We start from the raw sequence: 17,319 nt of genomic DNA, 5'->3' as shown, positions 1-17,319 counted from the left end.
TTCACAAAGAGTGGACTGCAGCTGGAGTCAGTGCTTCAAGAACCACTAGAGATGTATGCAAGACATGGGTTTCAGCTGTCGCATTTCCTTGTGTCAAGCCACTCTTGAACAACAGACAGCATCAGAAGCGTCTCATCTGGGCTTAGGTATGGGCCGGTTTAAGATTCTGATGGTGTGATAACCTTGGATAAAAATTTCACAGTTTTACTGTTTTACGGTATTGTGATTAAAATAAGTTCTTTTTAAATATCTGGGTAAAAAACAAGAACTTTACCCCCCCATCGAACACAATATGTTTTATTTTAGGAAACATTTATAATATTTTGGAGCAGTAAACATCAGGCTAATTAATTCAAATGAATCATTGATTTCTGCTGTCTTTATTGGTTTCAAAAACACAGATTTCTTTTGATATATTTTCTGCTGGAGATACTGTTGTCCTAAAAAACTTAAAACAAAAACATAAAAAAAAAACTTGCATATACCGAAGGAATAGTATAGCAGAAAATTTTGGTGGCTTTAAAACCTTGATTTTTCCATATTTCGTATACCTTGAAAACAGTTATCGTCCCATGACTACCTGAGCTAAAGACTGGACTGCTGTAATTAGTAAAATAAATCAACATTTTGAAGATATTATACTCATATGACCAACACTTGTATGTACTTAGAATTGTAAACTTAATATTGTTAAATGAAGTCAGAATTGCGAGAAAGCCAAAGAACTAGCAGTTCTGAGAAACAATATTGCAATACAAAATAATAATCGAGAGATTCAAAATGTTTAATTCTTTGCATTTACTTTCCATAAAAATAAATGCAAAAAATGACAAATCCCGAAGGAGTTCTGAGGTAGCCTGCATTCATTGGGAATTTGAGTATTTTTCTGCAAGATTTTCATCCCTCATCAATTAAGTGACATGAAAGAGTCTTAGACACATTCTTGATGACGACCCAAGTATGGATACTAGAAGCACAGAGAACTCAGTGTAGACACTCACAATGCTGTTCTTCATTCCTTTAAATCAGGGCAAGCTGAGAGAAATCGCGCCAGTTTGAATAAACAAACTATCTACACTGCATAAATACAAGAGCAAATTAACTAAGCATTAAACAGCTGACACTTTCAACTCTGGAGGGCCGCTGTCCTGCGTAGTTTAGCTCTAACTTCCTTCAACACACTTGCCTGGAAAGAAGTTGATTAGCTGGTTCAGGTGTGTTTAATTGGGGTTGGAACTAAGGCTGTATTCACACTATGTAGTTGCCTCAAACCGGGCCAAAGTACGCTTGTCCCCCCTCCCTTCTCCCCCGACGGCCCGCACTCACACTACAATCAGGCCTGGGCACGCTTACATCATCGATGCTGCGCTGTTCAGTGAGCGCTCTCGCTCAGCACAGTGGAGAATTATTCAGTTATATCGCCTTAGTCCTTAGGGATGCGGTGACTCGCAGTCAGATATTTTGCCAAACAGTCCTTAGGGATGCGGTGACACGCAGTCAGATATTTCGCTGCACAGAACCACCACTTTTGGCGCTCATAAACAATCTCAAAGCCCTCGTGCTGCAGGAATGAGGAGGTTTGCTGAAGGTGCGCAGTAGTCGTGCAGTGAGGGGTTTGTGTATTTAATAAACTACGGCATTTTGCGTTAATTAAACAGTAAGATTGATTAATAAATCCATATGAAACAGTCCCTTAAAAGTCACGTCTCGCTTTCAGTTTCGGGCTTTAGCGAGTTTTGCACTCACACACAAGCAAACCGTGCCAAAGCCCAAATGAACCACGCTTAGGCACGGTACAGATGGCATAGTGTGAGTAGGCCCTAAAATATGCAGGACACCGGCCCTCCAGGACCAAGTTTAGGCACCCCTGCTTTAGATAAACAATGACTACAGGTTTCCAGCTTTCTTCAAACAAGCTTTTTTTTTTTGTTTAATTAAAGTAAGAAACCCATGAAGAAGGGCTGCACGATATTGGAAAAATCTGACATTGCATTTTTGTTTTACTGCGATATACAGTTGAAGTCTGAATTAATAGCCCCCCTGAATTATTAGACCCCCTGTGTATTTTTTTCCTCAATTTCTGTTTAACGGAGAGCAGATTTTTTTTCAACACTTTTCTAAACATAATAGAACATAACTCATTTCTAATAACTGATTTATTTTATCTTTGCCATGATGACAGTAAATAATATGTGACTAGATATTTTTCAAGACACTTCATACAGCTTAAAGTGACATTTAAAGGCTTAACTAGTAATTTTGACCTTAAAATGGTGTCTAAAAGATTAAAAACTGCTTTTATTCTAGCTGAAATAAAAAAAATAAGATAATAAAAAAAATATCAGACATACTGAGAAAATTTCCTTGCTTTGTTAAACATCGTTTAGAAAATATTTAAGAAAGAAAAGAAAAATTAAAGGGGGGCTAATAATTCTGACTTTAACTGTATATTGCAATATGAATATAATTTCACCAGATGATTTGAATAGCTCTATTTGGAAAGATTTTATTATTTTATATCAACTGGCATAATTCTATGCAGTGCATCTGCATAAATTATAATAAATTATAAGCAAAAACAAGTACAAGTTCACAGTACTCATACAGAGTTTATATATAGTTTTTTTTTTAACTCAAATGGTTTGTAGTAATCGGTTTCCTCAAACGATTTGAGTTGCCTTAACTTTTTGGGTTTTAAAGTACTTAGTTGGTTTGAGTTCTATTCATTTATTGGGTTTTACTGTGCTCAAATTGCTTTATTAATTAAATGGATTAAGTTCACAGTACTCACAGTTATGGATTACTTTTTAAAGTTGCAATGGGTTTCCATAAATTATTTGAGTTACCTTAACTTTTTTTAATTTTACAGTTTACAGAAATTGAACAATCAAATGTAAAATAACATGGTCATTAGTGTATAAAAATTAATAAAAAAAATAAAATTTAATAATAGAGGTTCATTCCGCTGTGGCAAAGGAAAACGAATGAGTAAATAATATTTAATAATATCTTTATCTTTTAAACTTAAATAAATAATCTAATCCTGCGATGTGACTATTGCAGAAACACATATTGCGATATCGATGCTGAAACGATATATTGTTCAGCCCTATCATAAAGGGTTAAAACAAAAATAAATGACTATAAAAATAAATGTTTATTTTTTTAGGGTTAACTGTCCCTTCAATCAACACAATTCTTAAGTGTTTTTAAGGGGACAACCTAAATGTTTTATGTTCAGTCTACTTCAATTTGTAAAAACGATTAAGATAACTTAACAGATTTGTTTACTGACCCAGTTTTTCTTTTTATATATAAAATAATACATTTTAGACATAAAATACTAAGGGTTTTATGTCTACTTCCCTATGGGACCACTAGAGGGCAGACATAAACTTCTCCAGTACAAAACAAACATCTCATTATCAAAAATGAGACATGGACAATTGCCCAGAAGAACAGGACACAATGACATTAAATACTGTGCTGCTAAGCATATGACACCATGCTAAATAAAGCCTCTATGGGACAGTGGCGTTGAGAAACTCCTGTTACCCATGGATTTAAACTGATCAAATGGAAACATTTAAAGGCATAGTTTACCCAAAATGTAAATGATGTCATAATTTATTCTTCGTCATGTGGTTTTAAACCTTTATGAGTTCTTTCTTCTATTGAAAACAATAAAAGATGAAGAATGTAAGTTTACTACCGACTTCCATAGTTGGAAAGAATGCTATGGTAGTCGATGAGTGCCAGCAGCCAGCTTTTTTTTCGAAATATCTACTTTCATGTTTAATAGAAAAAGAAACTCAAGCATGTTTTGAAAAAGCGAAGGGTTAATGAATAATGACTGAATTTACTTTTTTTTGGGTAAACTATTCATTTAATGTGCATCCTGTTTTAAAGATTATAATAGTTAGTTGTCACTATACCTAACGCTTGCAAATATATTTGTTACCCAGTAAATACACAGTATTATTCATCTGTCGTAAAGCTAATGAAGTAGAAAACAGCACTATCTTCCCAGCGTCTTTGCTGCAGTTTTCTTTAAAGCCTCTTCAAAAAGCACAGCTTGCAAAAGTAACTCAGGCTGAACTGCGGGCGCAGTCCTGTGGGACAACGGCGTGCAAAGAATCTAAACTAAAGCAGCTCTAAGAAGTGAACTTCCAGGATTCCAGTTATATGACTGACAATCACCAGCTAATTAACAACAAAGCTCAAATTACAGAGGCAGAAATGTCTTCAGTTTTAGCGCCTGGCTTGCATTAGACTTTTCTCGAAACCAATCTGCCATCTATGAACAACTGTACAAAGAGCAGCTTTTATCTGATTGAGAGCTCATTTGCATCATGTATGGCTTGTCTTGAAGGGCTGTTAATTGTGGGACGACTTAAGAAGTCATCTTAATGGATTAGTTCACTCAAAAACAGGGGTGGACTGGGACAGTTTATTTACTAGAGACAGTTATTGAACACCAGGCCACTTGAGCGATCGGTAAGTGAAGACCGAGAAATGGGGGGATGAAGTGGGGGATCAGACCAGATTCACAGTGCCAGGCCCGATTGACCATGGGGCCACCGGGAAATGTTCTGGTGTTCCCTATGGTCACTCTGCCCTTGCTCAAAAATGAAGATTCTGTTATAAGTTACTCAACCTTATGTCATTTCAATCCTCTTAGATCTTTCATTCATTCTTTTTCTTGTCGGCTTAGTCCCTTTATTAATCCGGGGCCACCACAGCGGAATGAACCAGCAACTTATCCAGCACGTTTTTATGCAGCCGATGCCCTTCCTGCCGCAACCCATCTCTGGGAAACTCTTAGAGCTTCAGAACACTAATTAAGATATTTAAGATGAAATCCGAGAGCACTCCCATCCACCATAGACAGCAACAGCCCCAAAAAGGTTTCAAGGACCAGAAAAATACCAAAAACACAACCATACAAAACAGACCACATGCCTTCAGTGATCCAGTCAGTATATTATCAAGCTACGAGAGACCTTAATGTGCACATAAAACAAAAATAACCACTTTATTCAACAGTTTCAAAGACTTTCCTGAGTTTCACTGTAGGGAGTGTCTTTGTGTGTTGCATGTTGCACGTATACTTTGGATACCCTGTACCAGGGGTACCCAAACTATGTCCTGGAGGGCCGGTGTCCTGCAAAGTTTAGTTCCTATCAGAAATACCTGAACCAGTTAATCAACCTCTTTCTAGGTATACTAGCCACCTACAGACAAGTGTGTTGAAGGAAGTTGGAGCTAAACTATGCAGGACTCTGGATACTCTTTGGATACTCTTGTCCTATACTGGAGGAGAAGAAAGTGTTGAATAAAGTTGTAATTTTTGTTTTAGGTATGCAAAAAAGTATTCTTCTTGATAATTTTTTTATAGACACATGGACTGTTTTGAGGATGTTTTTGGTACTTTTCCGGACTTTAAACATCTAGAGACAATTGCTGTCAATGGAAGATCAGGGAGGTCTTAGATTTTATCCGAAATATCTTAATTTGCAATTATTAACAATAATAAGCAACACAACTGTTATTTTTGGGATAGTTCTACCAAAAAATGAAGCTTTACTCACAATTTACTCATCCTCAGTTGGTTCCAAAAGAAGACATTTTTAGGATAATTGGAACCCGGTCACTACAATTTTCCAATTTTCTTCCAAAGATCAACTTCAGAAGGTCTTCAGCAGAAGAACGAAACTCAAATTGTAAATAGTGAGTAAATTCTGACATAATCTCCATTTTTGGGTGATCTCGCCATCGTTGTTGAAAACATATTGACGTAAATGTTCATACCTGGTGCTGTCTTCCCAGTGAGGACCAGCTTGCTTGGCTGAGTGCTGGCCTTCAGCTTTTGTGCACGCGGTGGGTGCAATGTTTGCGCCTGCCGTTGTCTCTTCAACTCCTCCTCGCGCTCCTGTGCTGCTCGAATCTCCTCCTCGATCATGGACAGGGTCCTCTGTTTGCGTGAGCGCAGCTTGAACGGCCCTGAGGTCACTTCTGTTTCCTGAGCACGAGTGACGGTTGCGGTGCTCCTGAGCTCTGCCGCCTCAGAGTACTTACTGAAGTAGCTGAACTCTGGCTTCTCGTTTGGTGGAGGAGACGGACTGGGAGGTTTGTAATTGTTCATTGGAATTACTGGGGTGGCTTGAGCTATAGTTATTTGAGGAGCCGTTTCTTTCTCCTGTAGGGGGGATGGCACTTTGGGAGGTGGCGTGACAGTGGGTCTTTCCACTAGGGGTTGTGGTTGAACACTTTCCACATGTCTCTCTGTGATGGGGGACGAATGTTGTGTAGCCTGAAGTGGCTCCCATTTGTCATTCTGCTGAGCAATGGCTTGCTGGATAGCGTTTTGGACAAGAATACCAGCATGATATTCCAACTCTTCTTCTGTTAAACCATCTCCCTGATAAGTCCCAATCTGATCCCCTGGAGATTTGATACTGATTTCGTGTTTTCCATTGATTGGTGTAGTTGCCATCGGGGTTGAGGGAAAAGAGTACTCCCCAAGAGAGTTTTCCAAGTAGGCACTCATAGTCTCATTTGATGCACCGCTGTCACTTATGTTATCCATACTGAAGTCATTGGAGAGCGTCTCAAGTACAGTGGTGTCCTGAGACCGTAGTGATAGATCATCCAACCCAGAGTCGATTTCTTCTGTGTGGTGGGAGCTGTTGAAAGAACGTTGACACAAATCGACATCCTCATCCTTCACTATGGTCATCACTGCCCGGGCACAAGTAAAGTCATCATCCTTCATCTCGTTCTGAGATAATCCATCTTTCGTGGGTATGAAGGATTCTCCAGAGCAGCAGTAAATCTTTTCAGCTTTGACTGTTGTAACTTCACTTCCATCGTAGGATGTGACCCCTTCCTGATTGGCAACAGTGACAGAACCGCACGACCTCTCTACATGCGTGACCTCTGGAGTCCTGAAGAAAGGTTTGGCTGAGTAAAGCTGTGGTGCCACATTCCTCTTAGGGACCGTGGGATGCTTGCTTTGTTCCATCTGCAGAAATTGCTTGCGAGCTGCAGAAAAGTCAATCTCTTCCATGACAACGTCCTCCTTATTTGCTATTTCAGGTTGGATGAAGGTGGTAGTCTGTCTGGGTGCAGCTTGCGGCATACGGTTGGTTTCTGGTTTCCTTTGCTTCCTCTCCTCATACTTTCGAAGCGACTCCAGCTGCTCTGGTTCCAGCTCCTCTTCCAGTGTCTTTTCCTGAGGTGGGTTCCACCATTTTGCTGCAATGCCAGGGTTTTTCTTGACTGCCTGTCCCCGGATGAGTTCCAGCCTTTCCCTCTCTAGCTCTGCGACCTCTTCTGAGGGTCTCACTTTCTTCACCCGAATTTCTTTCTCAGTTGGGGTGTCAAACAGTTTCGATGGCTTTTTCTCTTCGTGAAATGGTCGCAGCTCAAAACGTGCCTCTTTCTTCATTGCCGTCCTAGGCGACTCAGGTGACCTTGTGCCATTATTTCCTATCATCGCCGCATGACCATTAGGTTTGGTGTTGTAATTATCATCAACAAAAGTTGTCTGCTTTTTCCCTTCTAAAACAACTTCATGATGGTTTAAGGCCGTTGTGTCACAAGTGTGCACAGATGGTCCAGTTCCATGAACTCTAATTGACTCTGTGTCAGGGGAACTTGTCCCATTTGAAGTCATTTCGGCTCTGGGATCACAACAGTTGGCCTCAAGGACCTCATCCAGGTAAAGGATTTCCTGGGCAACTTCGCTGTCCAGTCCTTCTCCCCCATGCTTCACTTTATTCTGTCCACTGCTCATGTAACTTTGCTGGGTCTCAGTCTGAACTCCAAGCTCCATATTGCTCTGACCTCCGGATATGACACTCACAGAATCGAAAAAACTTACTGTCTTCAGGCTTCTGTCTCTTTTCAGCTCACTGTCATCCTCTGAGTGTACAGGGGACTTCTGGGGAAATAAAGAAAGGGGTCATATTAGTTCAAATATGCATTCATTGCAGTGTCCTTTATAATATGCACTGCACTATGAATACATAAGTACTCAAGTACATAGCAGTAACAACGGTGAGCACCGAGTATAAAATTGCATGACTTTACTTTTCCATACTTTAAAAGATTTTGTGGTTATAAAACATTTTTAATACACAAATGGTTTCCTTTGGGTTTGGGTTGAACCTTTTTTCTGTTTGTTCTATGCCCAGAGTACCACCAATTGACTTTTCTGTATTTAACGCATGCACCAAAAGGTTACTGAACTAACGAGGCCCGAATTACGGGATATTTGCTGCTACGCTGCCAACTATCTGAACATTAGAGATCAAAACAACATCTCAAAGGACATACTGCATGTGACCGTCATGCATAATATAGGTAGACTGTGATAAGATGTGGAAGATAATGGGTTTGCTGAACTCTGACCTGTGCTATCTGATCCCGAGTGTAAATAATTTAAGGTCCCTACTCTTGGTCTACTCAGTAATGGAGTTGCACAAGTCTGATGTCTGAAGTGAGAGGAATACATAGGACGTCTTGGTGTCTCCATTAACACAAAGATTATAGGAGAGTCTACATGTAATGTTTCAGCTTCTTGTGTTCCCAATGCCCACGACCCTAATCCTATGCGACCTCTTCTGAGGGTGTCACTTTCTTCACCTGAACTTCTTTCTTAGTTGGGGTGTCAAATAGTTTTGATGGTTTCTTCTCTTTGGGAAATAGTCGGAGCTTAAAACGTGCCTCTTTCTTTATTGCCGTCCTAGGCAACTCAGGTAACCTTGTGCCATTAATTCCTACGACCATTAGGTTTGGTGTTTAAGTTATCATCACCAAAAGTGGTCTGCTTTTTCCTTTCTAAATCAGCTTCATGTTTAAGCTTCTTGTGTTCCCAATACCCACAACCCCAACCCTACCTGGTTATAAAACAAGAAATTCATCAAATACAAATATCAATTTCACTAAACACATTGGAAACATAAATAACACACTTAATTCAGATGCAGATTTGAAGAAAACGCTCCAAGAAAAACAGAAAAGAGAAGGTTTTGCATGTCCTAGTTTCTTGTATGCCCCTCCATGTCCATGTCTAATGGGTGTAAGTGGGTAATAGGTCACAGTTATTTACTAAAAGAAAAACACTGATGTCTAGACTATGTGGACACTTTATTTTCAAAGGAATAATTGCAGCAGTTCTTCTGTGGATCTAGTACTGATACCTATAAGTGGTCTGGTGACCCTGTGGGAAATGACTGAAATGCATTTGCGGAATGAAGCACTGCGTAGTCTCCTCAGGGGAAAATACCACTTATTAAGCAGAGCTTCGCTTTCATTGCCAGCCATTCACCAGATGGGGACAGTTCTCTTTAAAAGAAAGCCCCCTGCAGAGCCTTTTTTAACATCATCTAAGCTTTCATGATCTGAGATTTTCCAGCGTACATTATTAACGGCGAAGATTATCGAGGAATGACAAGCTTGCTAAAATGTGCGCTAAATCTTTTCTTTTACTGTTATTGGTGTACACAGGTTTATATTAGACATTTTCTTGCTTAATACTGGCCACAAATTTGGAGCTTCGTGGAATTCCTTTACTGATATTGGTTCCAAGGTTGGATGCCGCAAGCTTAAGCAAGTAAACAGTGCCGAAGCAAAGCTTTAATGCCAGACAAAACCCCTATATCTATATAAAACACAAAACATGTGAGAGTTTTACCAAACAGTCACAGTGGTTTTTTCTCTGGTAAACAGAGGCAGGAATTCTGTTTGTTTGCTCAGCGTTTACGTTTTAGGGGTTGAGTGTGCGCGCCTGAGCTATTTCAATGGTTTGCTGTTGTTTGAAAGTTGGTGTTCCTGAAAAGACTAGTCAGAGACCTGTTGAAAAAGGGGTAATATAACTCGCCGTAAATGGAAAAGCATAATAAACCGATGCGAGTGGAGCACAGAGATGCTGTTTTTACTGGACAGCCCAGAAAAGAGGAATTTGTTATGAAATAACCTTATTTTCAGCCGAAAGTCGTGTGCTATTTGAGGTGATGGTGTGTTCATGGCCACATAAAGTAAACCTATTCCTGCTTAACCACTGGGTGGAAGGACTGGGTGGACCAAAATCCGTATTACATCACTGGAAACGGCAGCTTAATATACTTGAACCAATATTTTTTTTTATGAGCAAATAAATATGCTTGAATATGCAGTGATTGGCAGATGTCCATCTATCATCGCTTTCTATTAACATTTAGTTTCATTTTTCTTCAGCTTAGTATCTTATTTATCAAGGGAATGAACTGCCAACTATTCCAGCATATGTTTTACGTGGTGAATGCCCTTCTAGCCACAACCCCAGTACTGGGAAACACCAATACACTCTTGCATTCACACACACTTATACACAACGGCCAATTTAGTTCATCCAATTCACCACTTTACTTTGGACTGTGGGGGAAAACGGAGCACCCGGTGGAAACCCAAGCGAACAGTGGAAGAACAAACTCCACATAACTGGCGCAGCTGGGACTAGAACTAGAGACCTTCTTACTGTGAGGTGACAGTGCTAACCACTGAGCCACCGTGCCGCCCTTTTAGTTAGTTAATTGAGAAAATATTTGTGACCCTGGATCACAAAACCAGTAATAAGTGTCAATGTTTTTGGAAATTGAGATTTATACACCACCTGAAAGCTGAATAAATACGTTTTCACTGAAGTATTATATGTCAGAAAAAGACTATTTAAACGACACAACTATTTGACAATCTGGAATCTGAAAAAATCTAAATACTGAGAGAATCACCTGTAAAGTTGTCTAAAGGAAGTACTTTTTTAAATTAAACATTGCGTTTTGATATAGTTACTAAAACAGGAATGCCTTCCTGTTCCATGTTCCATGCCAGTAAGCCCATTCATTTACTCTTTCATTTTCCTCCAGCATAGTCTCTATTTCACAGGTCACCACAGCGGAATAAACCACCAACTATTTCAGCATACGTTTTACACAGTGAATGCCCTTCCAGCTTCAACCCAGTACTGGGAAACACCCATACACACTCATTCGCGCACACTCATACAGAACAGCCAATTAAGTTTATTCAATTCACCGGTACCGCATGTCTTTGGAATGTGGGGGAAACCGGAGCACCCGGAGGAAATCCTGGCAAAAACCGAAAGAACATGCAACTCCGCATAGAAATGCCTTCTGGCCCAGCGGGGACTCGACCAGCGACCTTCTTGCTGTGAGGTGACAGTGCTAACCACTGAGCCACCGTGCTACGCCTGCTAATTGGGATATATTTTTGGTAAAAGTACAAATAAAATAATAATATGCAATTTAAGATTGCACTAGATTCACTTGCTCCACTGAAGTGTTTACAGCCACCTGCTGCACATCACCAGCATGACAGCTGAAATATAGTTTGGGTTAATAAGAGCCCATTCCGATCAGTTACAACTTGCTTGATCAAACCCTATCCTGGGTTCCGTTCTTCGTAGCTTTCTTAAATGATCTAAGATGATTTGGCAGATTCTGGATCTTTTAATCTTGAGAACTGATCTCTGGCTAATTTGGGTTTTCAAACAAGTTCGTGAATTGGATTAAAATGTCTAGAAGAACTGATCTGAGATCGCTGCGTGTGTTGTGAAGGACTGATCTATCGATCCTCGAAATCATGATCAGCAATGCAATGATTGGCTGACGGCACAGCAGCGTAATGACATCATCTGATTAATATTCAATTATCCATGCGAGCAAAATTACATCAAATTCATTGGAAACGGTTTGTTAAATATTCCACAGAATAAATTAACATCTTGCTGTGGGCTGCATGATTGGCCCTTTTATGTGTCAAGAGCAGTTTATTTATTTTTATTATATAAGTTTTAAAGTTAGAGCGGATTTTCCTTATTATAGTACCCATAGTAGTATTATAGTAGCCGCTTTTTAAATTGGTGTAAAGAATAACTGGATGTTTACGAAAGCATTTTTATATTGGTAAAGGTGTCTGCAACTTTTATGAAACATCAAATTACCGGCATATTAACTGTCAAAACATGTTTATGACTGCATAATAGTATTATCGCTTTTAAAAAGTCACATATTGTGCATTTCTATTATACACAATTTGTACTAAAGCGATCTAAAAAGTTCATATCAATAAGTTTTCTCTTTGCACCACCAGGTGGCAGTCTTTGTACTTTCATTTCGGGGGTGCAGATTGCATAAGTTTTATTAATATATAACTTAATTTATTTTATTAATAACTATAACTTTATATAGTTTTAAAAATGTAGTATTTTCCCAAGTGTATATAACTAGTACTGTAAGAAAGTTTGAGAATTTGGTACATACTTTCTGTATTATCTTAGCTTGTACTGAGCCGATCTAATCCTGTTTATATGAATTAAACCTGCTTCCGACCAGGTTTGAGCTAGCAGAACTGTTGCTATGACAACAACTTTCAGATCAGTTTTAAAGAACGAAACGATTCTGGATCATGTCAATAACCAAATCCAGCTAATTGAGTAATCCACGTACGAAGAACGGACCCCTGATCTTTGAATTCAACCCGAGATATCTACGAGAATTGAATTTGAGTTTCCTTTAAATCACGGCAGGTTTCAACGACATCATTGATCCACTAGTTGAGATTGACAGCTGCTCCTCCATCAGTCCAAGCCTTGGAACCATGTGAGGAAGCATAAGTGGGTGAGTACATTTTCATTTTGGGTTTCCTCCTCCATGTTTTGAAGCTGTTCTAAATGTGAATTGTTTTGTCACAGTCAGTGTCACATGCTGTCTTTAATGTGGCATGAGTTCAATAAGACCCTGTTCTTCGGTCACACAGACCCCCCCTTCCCTTCAGGGTGTGTTCTTTAGCTTTCAGCCCCAACTCTCAGCAAATAATGACATTAGGAAGTCATGTGAATTTCCCTCCAGTTGAGGAAAACAGACAGAATTACACAGGGAGAAAATGTTTATCGCTTTTAGAGGACAGCAAAACACTTGATCAAGTTATGAAACAAAGCCATGATTAAAATATGTCTAAATCACTCCTTTCCCACGTGGAAGTGAGTGAAAATCTTAGGAATGCAACAACAAGGATAGCTGCAATTATCAAGACGGGCACATATGTAAAAAGGTGTCACAAAATATTTATCAATATGATAACCAGCTAAATCAGTGAGGAGTTATCTTGAGATTGTAGGTAATTTAAGGCAAGGCAAGTTTATTTTTATAGCACATTTCATACACAGTGGCAATTCAAAAAAGAGACAAGTATAAGAAAATAAAAAAGATTAAAAATGGGTTAGCCCTCTCAAGGCAGGCGTTGCTGATTTGCAACAGTTAAAAGCATAGATTTTGCCTGTTTCTAAAATATTATTTGAGCCCGAGAGGGTTAAAAACAGGTTAGAAAAGAATAAAAAAGAAAAGATAGACACAATAGTACAATCTGTTGAATGTAGCACAGTGCTTATTCAGTAAAGGCACAGCTCGACAGCCTTAATTTTAAATGTGCTTATGCTGGAGCACATTGATCATTTCTAAAAACTGATTCCAGCAGTGGGGGCTGCAGTAGTTAAAAGCCGATTCCCCCTGCTTTGACTGAACTCTTGGAATTTCTAGTTTATATGATCCTAAAGATCTGAGTGATCTGTTGGGTTTGTATTCAGTGAGCATATCTGTTATGTATTGAGCTCCTAAGCCATTTAGTGATTTATAGACAAGTAATAATACCTTAACATTTATTCTGAATGTAACTGGGAGTCACTCTAAAGACCTGAGGACAGGTGTGATGTGTTCTGATTTCCTGGTTCTGGTCAGAATCCTGGCTGCAGCGTTCTGGATGAGCTGCAAGTGTCTGACTGTCTTTCTTTGGGAACGCCAGTGAGCCTGCAGTAACAGTAATCCGCCCTGCTGCTGATAAAAGCATGAACAAGTTTCACAAGTCGTCACTGGAAACAAAGCATCTGATTCTTGCGATGTTTCTGAGATGATAGTCTGCTGATTTACAGAATGCTTTGACATGACTGTTGAAACTCAGATCTGACTTCAGAGTCACACCAAGATTCTTGACCTTATTTTTTGTTGTTTGACACTTGGAGCCAAGGTGCGCATTCACCTTGATAACCTCATCTCTGTTCCCAAACGCAATGTCTTCAGTTTTCTCTTTGTTTAACTGATGAAGGTTTTGGCACATCCAACTGTTCATTTCATCAATGCATTGGCAGAGGGTGTCAATAGGGCCATTAGGCAGGCTATGCAGATCTGAGTGTCATCAGCATAGCTGTGGTAGGAGATTTGGTTCTTTCTCATTATTTGGCTCAGAGGAAGCATAGAAAGGTTGAACAGGAGAGGTGCCAGAATCGAGCCTTGTGTGACTCCACATGCCATGGGTGTCCACCTTGACCTATAGTCACCTATACTGACATAGTAATCTCTCCCTTCAAGGTAAGATCTAAACCATTTTATGACATGATTGTTGCACCTTTCAAATGCTTTCAACGGTTATAGTACAATCTATGACCCAACGTGTATAAATTTGCATGTTTTTAAGATTAATACCATGTGGTGCATGTCCTCAACTAATTTTGTGAATTCTGGAGTGTTTAAGAATTTAGGTAAATTTGTCCACATTCATTTGGTAAAAGACCTTAATATAGCTGTATAAATGCAAAATTCAACCCTTTTTTTGGGAATTGTTGATATACAGTAGGCGGTCATGCATACCGTTTTTGTAAGGTTCTGTGATTTGAAGGCACATGTGTCTCTTTCAAGCTTTTCCCCACGGAAGGTGAAAATTCAATCAAGCATTAAGAGCACAACACATGACATTTCCTTCCCTGTCTCTCAGTCAGTTCTCCCACAGGAACGAAGACATCACAATGAGTTCTAATAGAGATTAAAACCCTTTGCTTTTTACACTTATCAGCTTAATAAGAGTCAGATTTAGTAAATATGGCAAAAAAGAGCACAATCCCATAACACTGCCAATTGATGTAGGAAGTTTGTCAATTGCCAACTATGGCAGGTCAATGTGGACCAGTTTGGCATCGTACGATGTCTAATGTAAAATGATGGCATCGTCATCATAGGCATCGGTGAATGAATTATTCATCAGTAATTAATTTATTCATAACTAATTAATTATTTGTAACCTACCGTTTCAACTACCTGACCCGCATGTTCTGTTTTACCCATAATCAAATCATAAATAAATAAAGATAAGTTTCACACAAATTACCACCTGTCAATCACTTTTTCCGCAGGACTAAGTAATTAGTCATAAGCCCCTTTCACACATACAGACCTTTTTTTCCGGCAATTTTCCGGAAAGGTGTGTATGTGTGAACAGGCCCTTTTTAAAAATACCGGTAAATTTGTTCTGGCTATTTTCCCGAAAGAGAAGTTGTAACATTACCAGTAATTTGCCGGAATGCAGCGCTGTGTGAATGCAGAAGGAAGATTGCCGGAAAGAGCGCGTGCACGTCTAGAACGTGCTGACGTGAGACGTCTGCTTTAGCCGATCAGAACAGTCAGAAGCATTCTTGTCCGCGCGGTTTATGAGAATTAAAGCCTTTGAATATTTTACCAGACATATTTAGCTGCTAGATGTTAGTCAGATAATGTTTATATGTTCTTCTTAATGCCAACTGTGTAAATAATTATCGATAATATGCTTATGATAAGCCGTTGTACCTTCAAGCTTTGTGTGTGCCCGTGAAACAGCCCGTGAGCGCCAGCACACACACATATCATGTACATCTCGACATGCGAAAGTGTTTCTCTATGTGTTGTTGACAATACTAATCCATCCACAGAGTTTGTAATTTAGTCAAATGTTTACAAATACAAGAGCAGCTGTTAAGAGGTAATTTCTGGTAATTTACCGGTATTTTGGAATGGATGTGTAAATGCTCTTTTCCGGAAAAATTCCGTAACGTTCTCGCCTGTGTGAACAGCGCTTTTTTGAATTTACCGGTAAAGTCGTTCCGGTAATTTTCCAGATATTTACTGGTATCAGTGTGTGAAAGGGGCTATAGTTTAATTACTATGACCATTTATGTGAAGCTGCTTTGACACAATCTACAGTGTAAAAGCGCTATACAAATAAAGATCAATTGAACTGAATTGAATTGACTCTGGCATGAATATACACCGTATTTGGGTGTCAAACTTTGGGTGTTAAACACATATTGCACCTTTAAGTATGATCACTTAAGCTTTTATAAGCGTTTATGTACTTTTACAGGGCAGAATAAGTACAGGATGTTATTTAACTTTTACTGACCAAAGAAGTGACTTAAAAAAATGCATTTAAAGTGTACTGCATTTTTTTAAAAGTAACATGTTGGTCAGTAAAAGTTGAAAAACATCAAATCACAGGTAAATAAGTCAATTAAATTGGAAAATCTAACGAGAAAGGAGATTTTCAAAACAAAATGACTCTTAATCCATGAAAGATCAGCCTATAAGATTGTTTTTTATTTTACTTGGTAACCATAACTTGTATATTAATTCAATAACTTCTAAAGTCTGGGACCCTGAGAGGTTTTAATGGAATTTCTTCAATAAAAAAAGCGGTGAGATGTAAGGGGACATCGATGACACACACACACACATGCACACACACTCCACGGATGTTCCTTTGAACCCCCTCAGACATTCTCTGCATTCTTCAGCTGTCTTCCAGCCTCCGACAGTCTGATAGAAGTGATGAAGGACACACAGCCCTGCCTCACGTAATTAAACCTTCTATGTGTGTGTGTGCATGAATGTGTATATAAACCTGCACCCAACAGCAAGATGGATGGAGATAAGCTCTTGTATATTTATGCAGCGTCCAAGTTAATGTGTTTATGGGCATAGTGCCTCACGTTTTTCATCTTACATTGGAACTGTAGACTATTGGTGCCGGTATTTATGTGACGCTCTGCATGTTGTTGCCCTCGAAGCATCTGGAAGTGGTTAGACAGACGCAATTAACACAAGCCAGCCAGCTGGAGACATTTGGACCCTACTTTCTCGTTCAATAGACTGCCCCCTAGAAGTATTTGGGAAATTAAGAAAGTGTTTTATTTCATTTGAAAACTTTTATTTGTGGCATTCGTGAACAAGCCGCACTAGTGTGTAGTTTGAGAGCAGATTGAGGGTATGTTTACATGACAACAATGTAATAATAATTCGCAAGTTTTTCCTCAGAATTTTGGAAACGTTTCATTTATAGAGGAAAACTTAGCCTAAATACATTAAATAAATGCTGATTTCTGCATGTCAGGCCAGTAGATGGCGCTATAACTTCATAAAGAAACACAATACATCTGCACACGTATAATTCTGTAGT

At 39.1% G+C, this 17,319-nt stretch overlaps 3 protein-coding genes across 24 annotated transcripts in view; 1 reads left to right on the top strand and 2 right to left on the bottom strand.

Annotated features, from left to right (window-relative positions):
* lyrm7 (LYR motif containing 7) overlaps nt 1-17,319 on the bottom strand; it is a 434,641-nt gene that overhangs the window by 73,666 nt on the left and 343,656 nt on the right. The gene's annotated exons all lie outside the window — the stretch shown is intronic.
* The window catches only part of plppr1 (phospholipid phosphatase related 1), a 373,854-nt gene that overhangs the window by 24,872 nt on the left and 331,663 nt on the right, over nt 1-17,319 (top strand). For both annotated transcript variants that reach the window (XM_073913746.1, XM_073913744.1), the window contains exon 3: nt 12,593-12,683. The gene's annotated coding sequence lies outside the window, so the exon portion shown is untranslated. The remainder of the gene's footprint in view (nt 1-12,592; nt 12,684-17,319) is intronic.
* The window catches only part of palm2akap2 (PALM2 and AKAP2 fusion), a 219,445-nt gene that overhangs the window by 22,820 nt on the left and 179,306 nt on the right, over nt 1-17,319 (bottom strand). For all 21 annotated transcript variants that reach the window (XM_068223712.2, XM_068223713.2, XM_068223715.2 and 18 more), the window contains 1 exon segment: nt 5,812-7,945. In XM_068223712.2, coding sequence (XP_068079813.1) covers nt 5,812-7,945 — 2,134 coding nt within the window.

The sequence above is a fragment of the Danio rerio genome, chromosome 10 (genome assembly GCF_049306965.1).
Source record: "Danio rerio strain Tuebingen ecotype United States chromosome 10, GRCz12tu, whole genome shotgun sequence".
Taxonomy (NCBI): Eukaryota; Metazoa; Chordata; class Actinopteri; order Cypriniformes; family Danionidae; genus Danio; species Danio rerio.
This window is presented reverse-complemented; position numbering and strand designations above follow the sequence as displayed.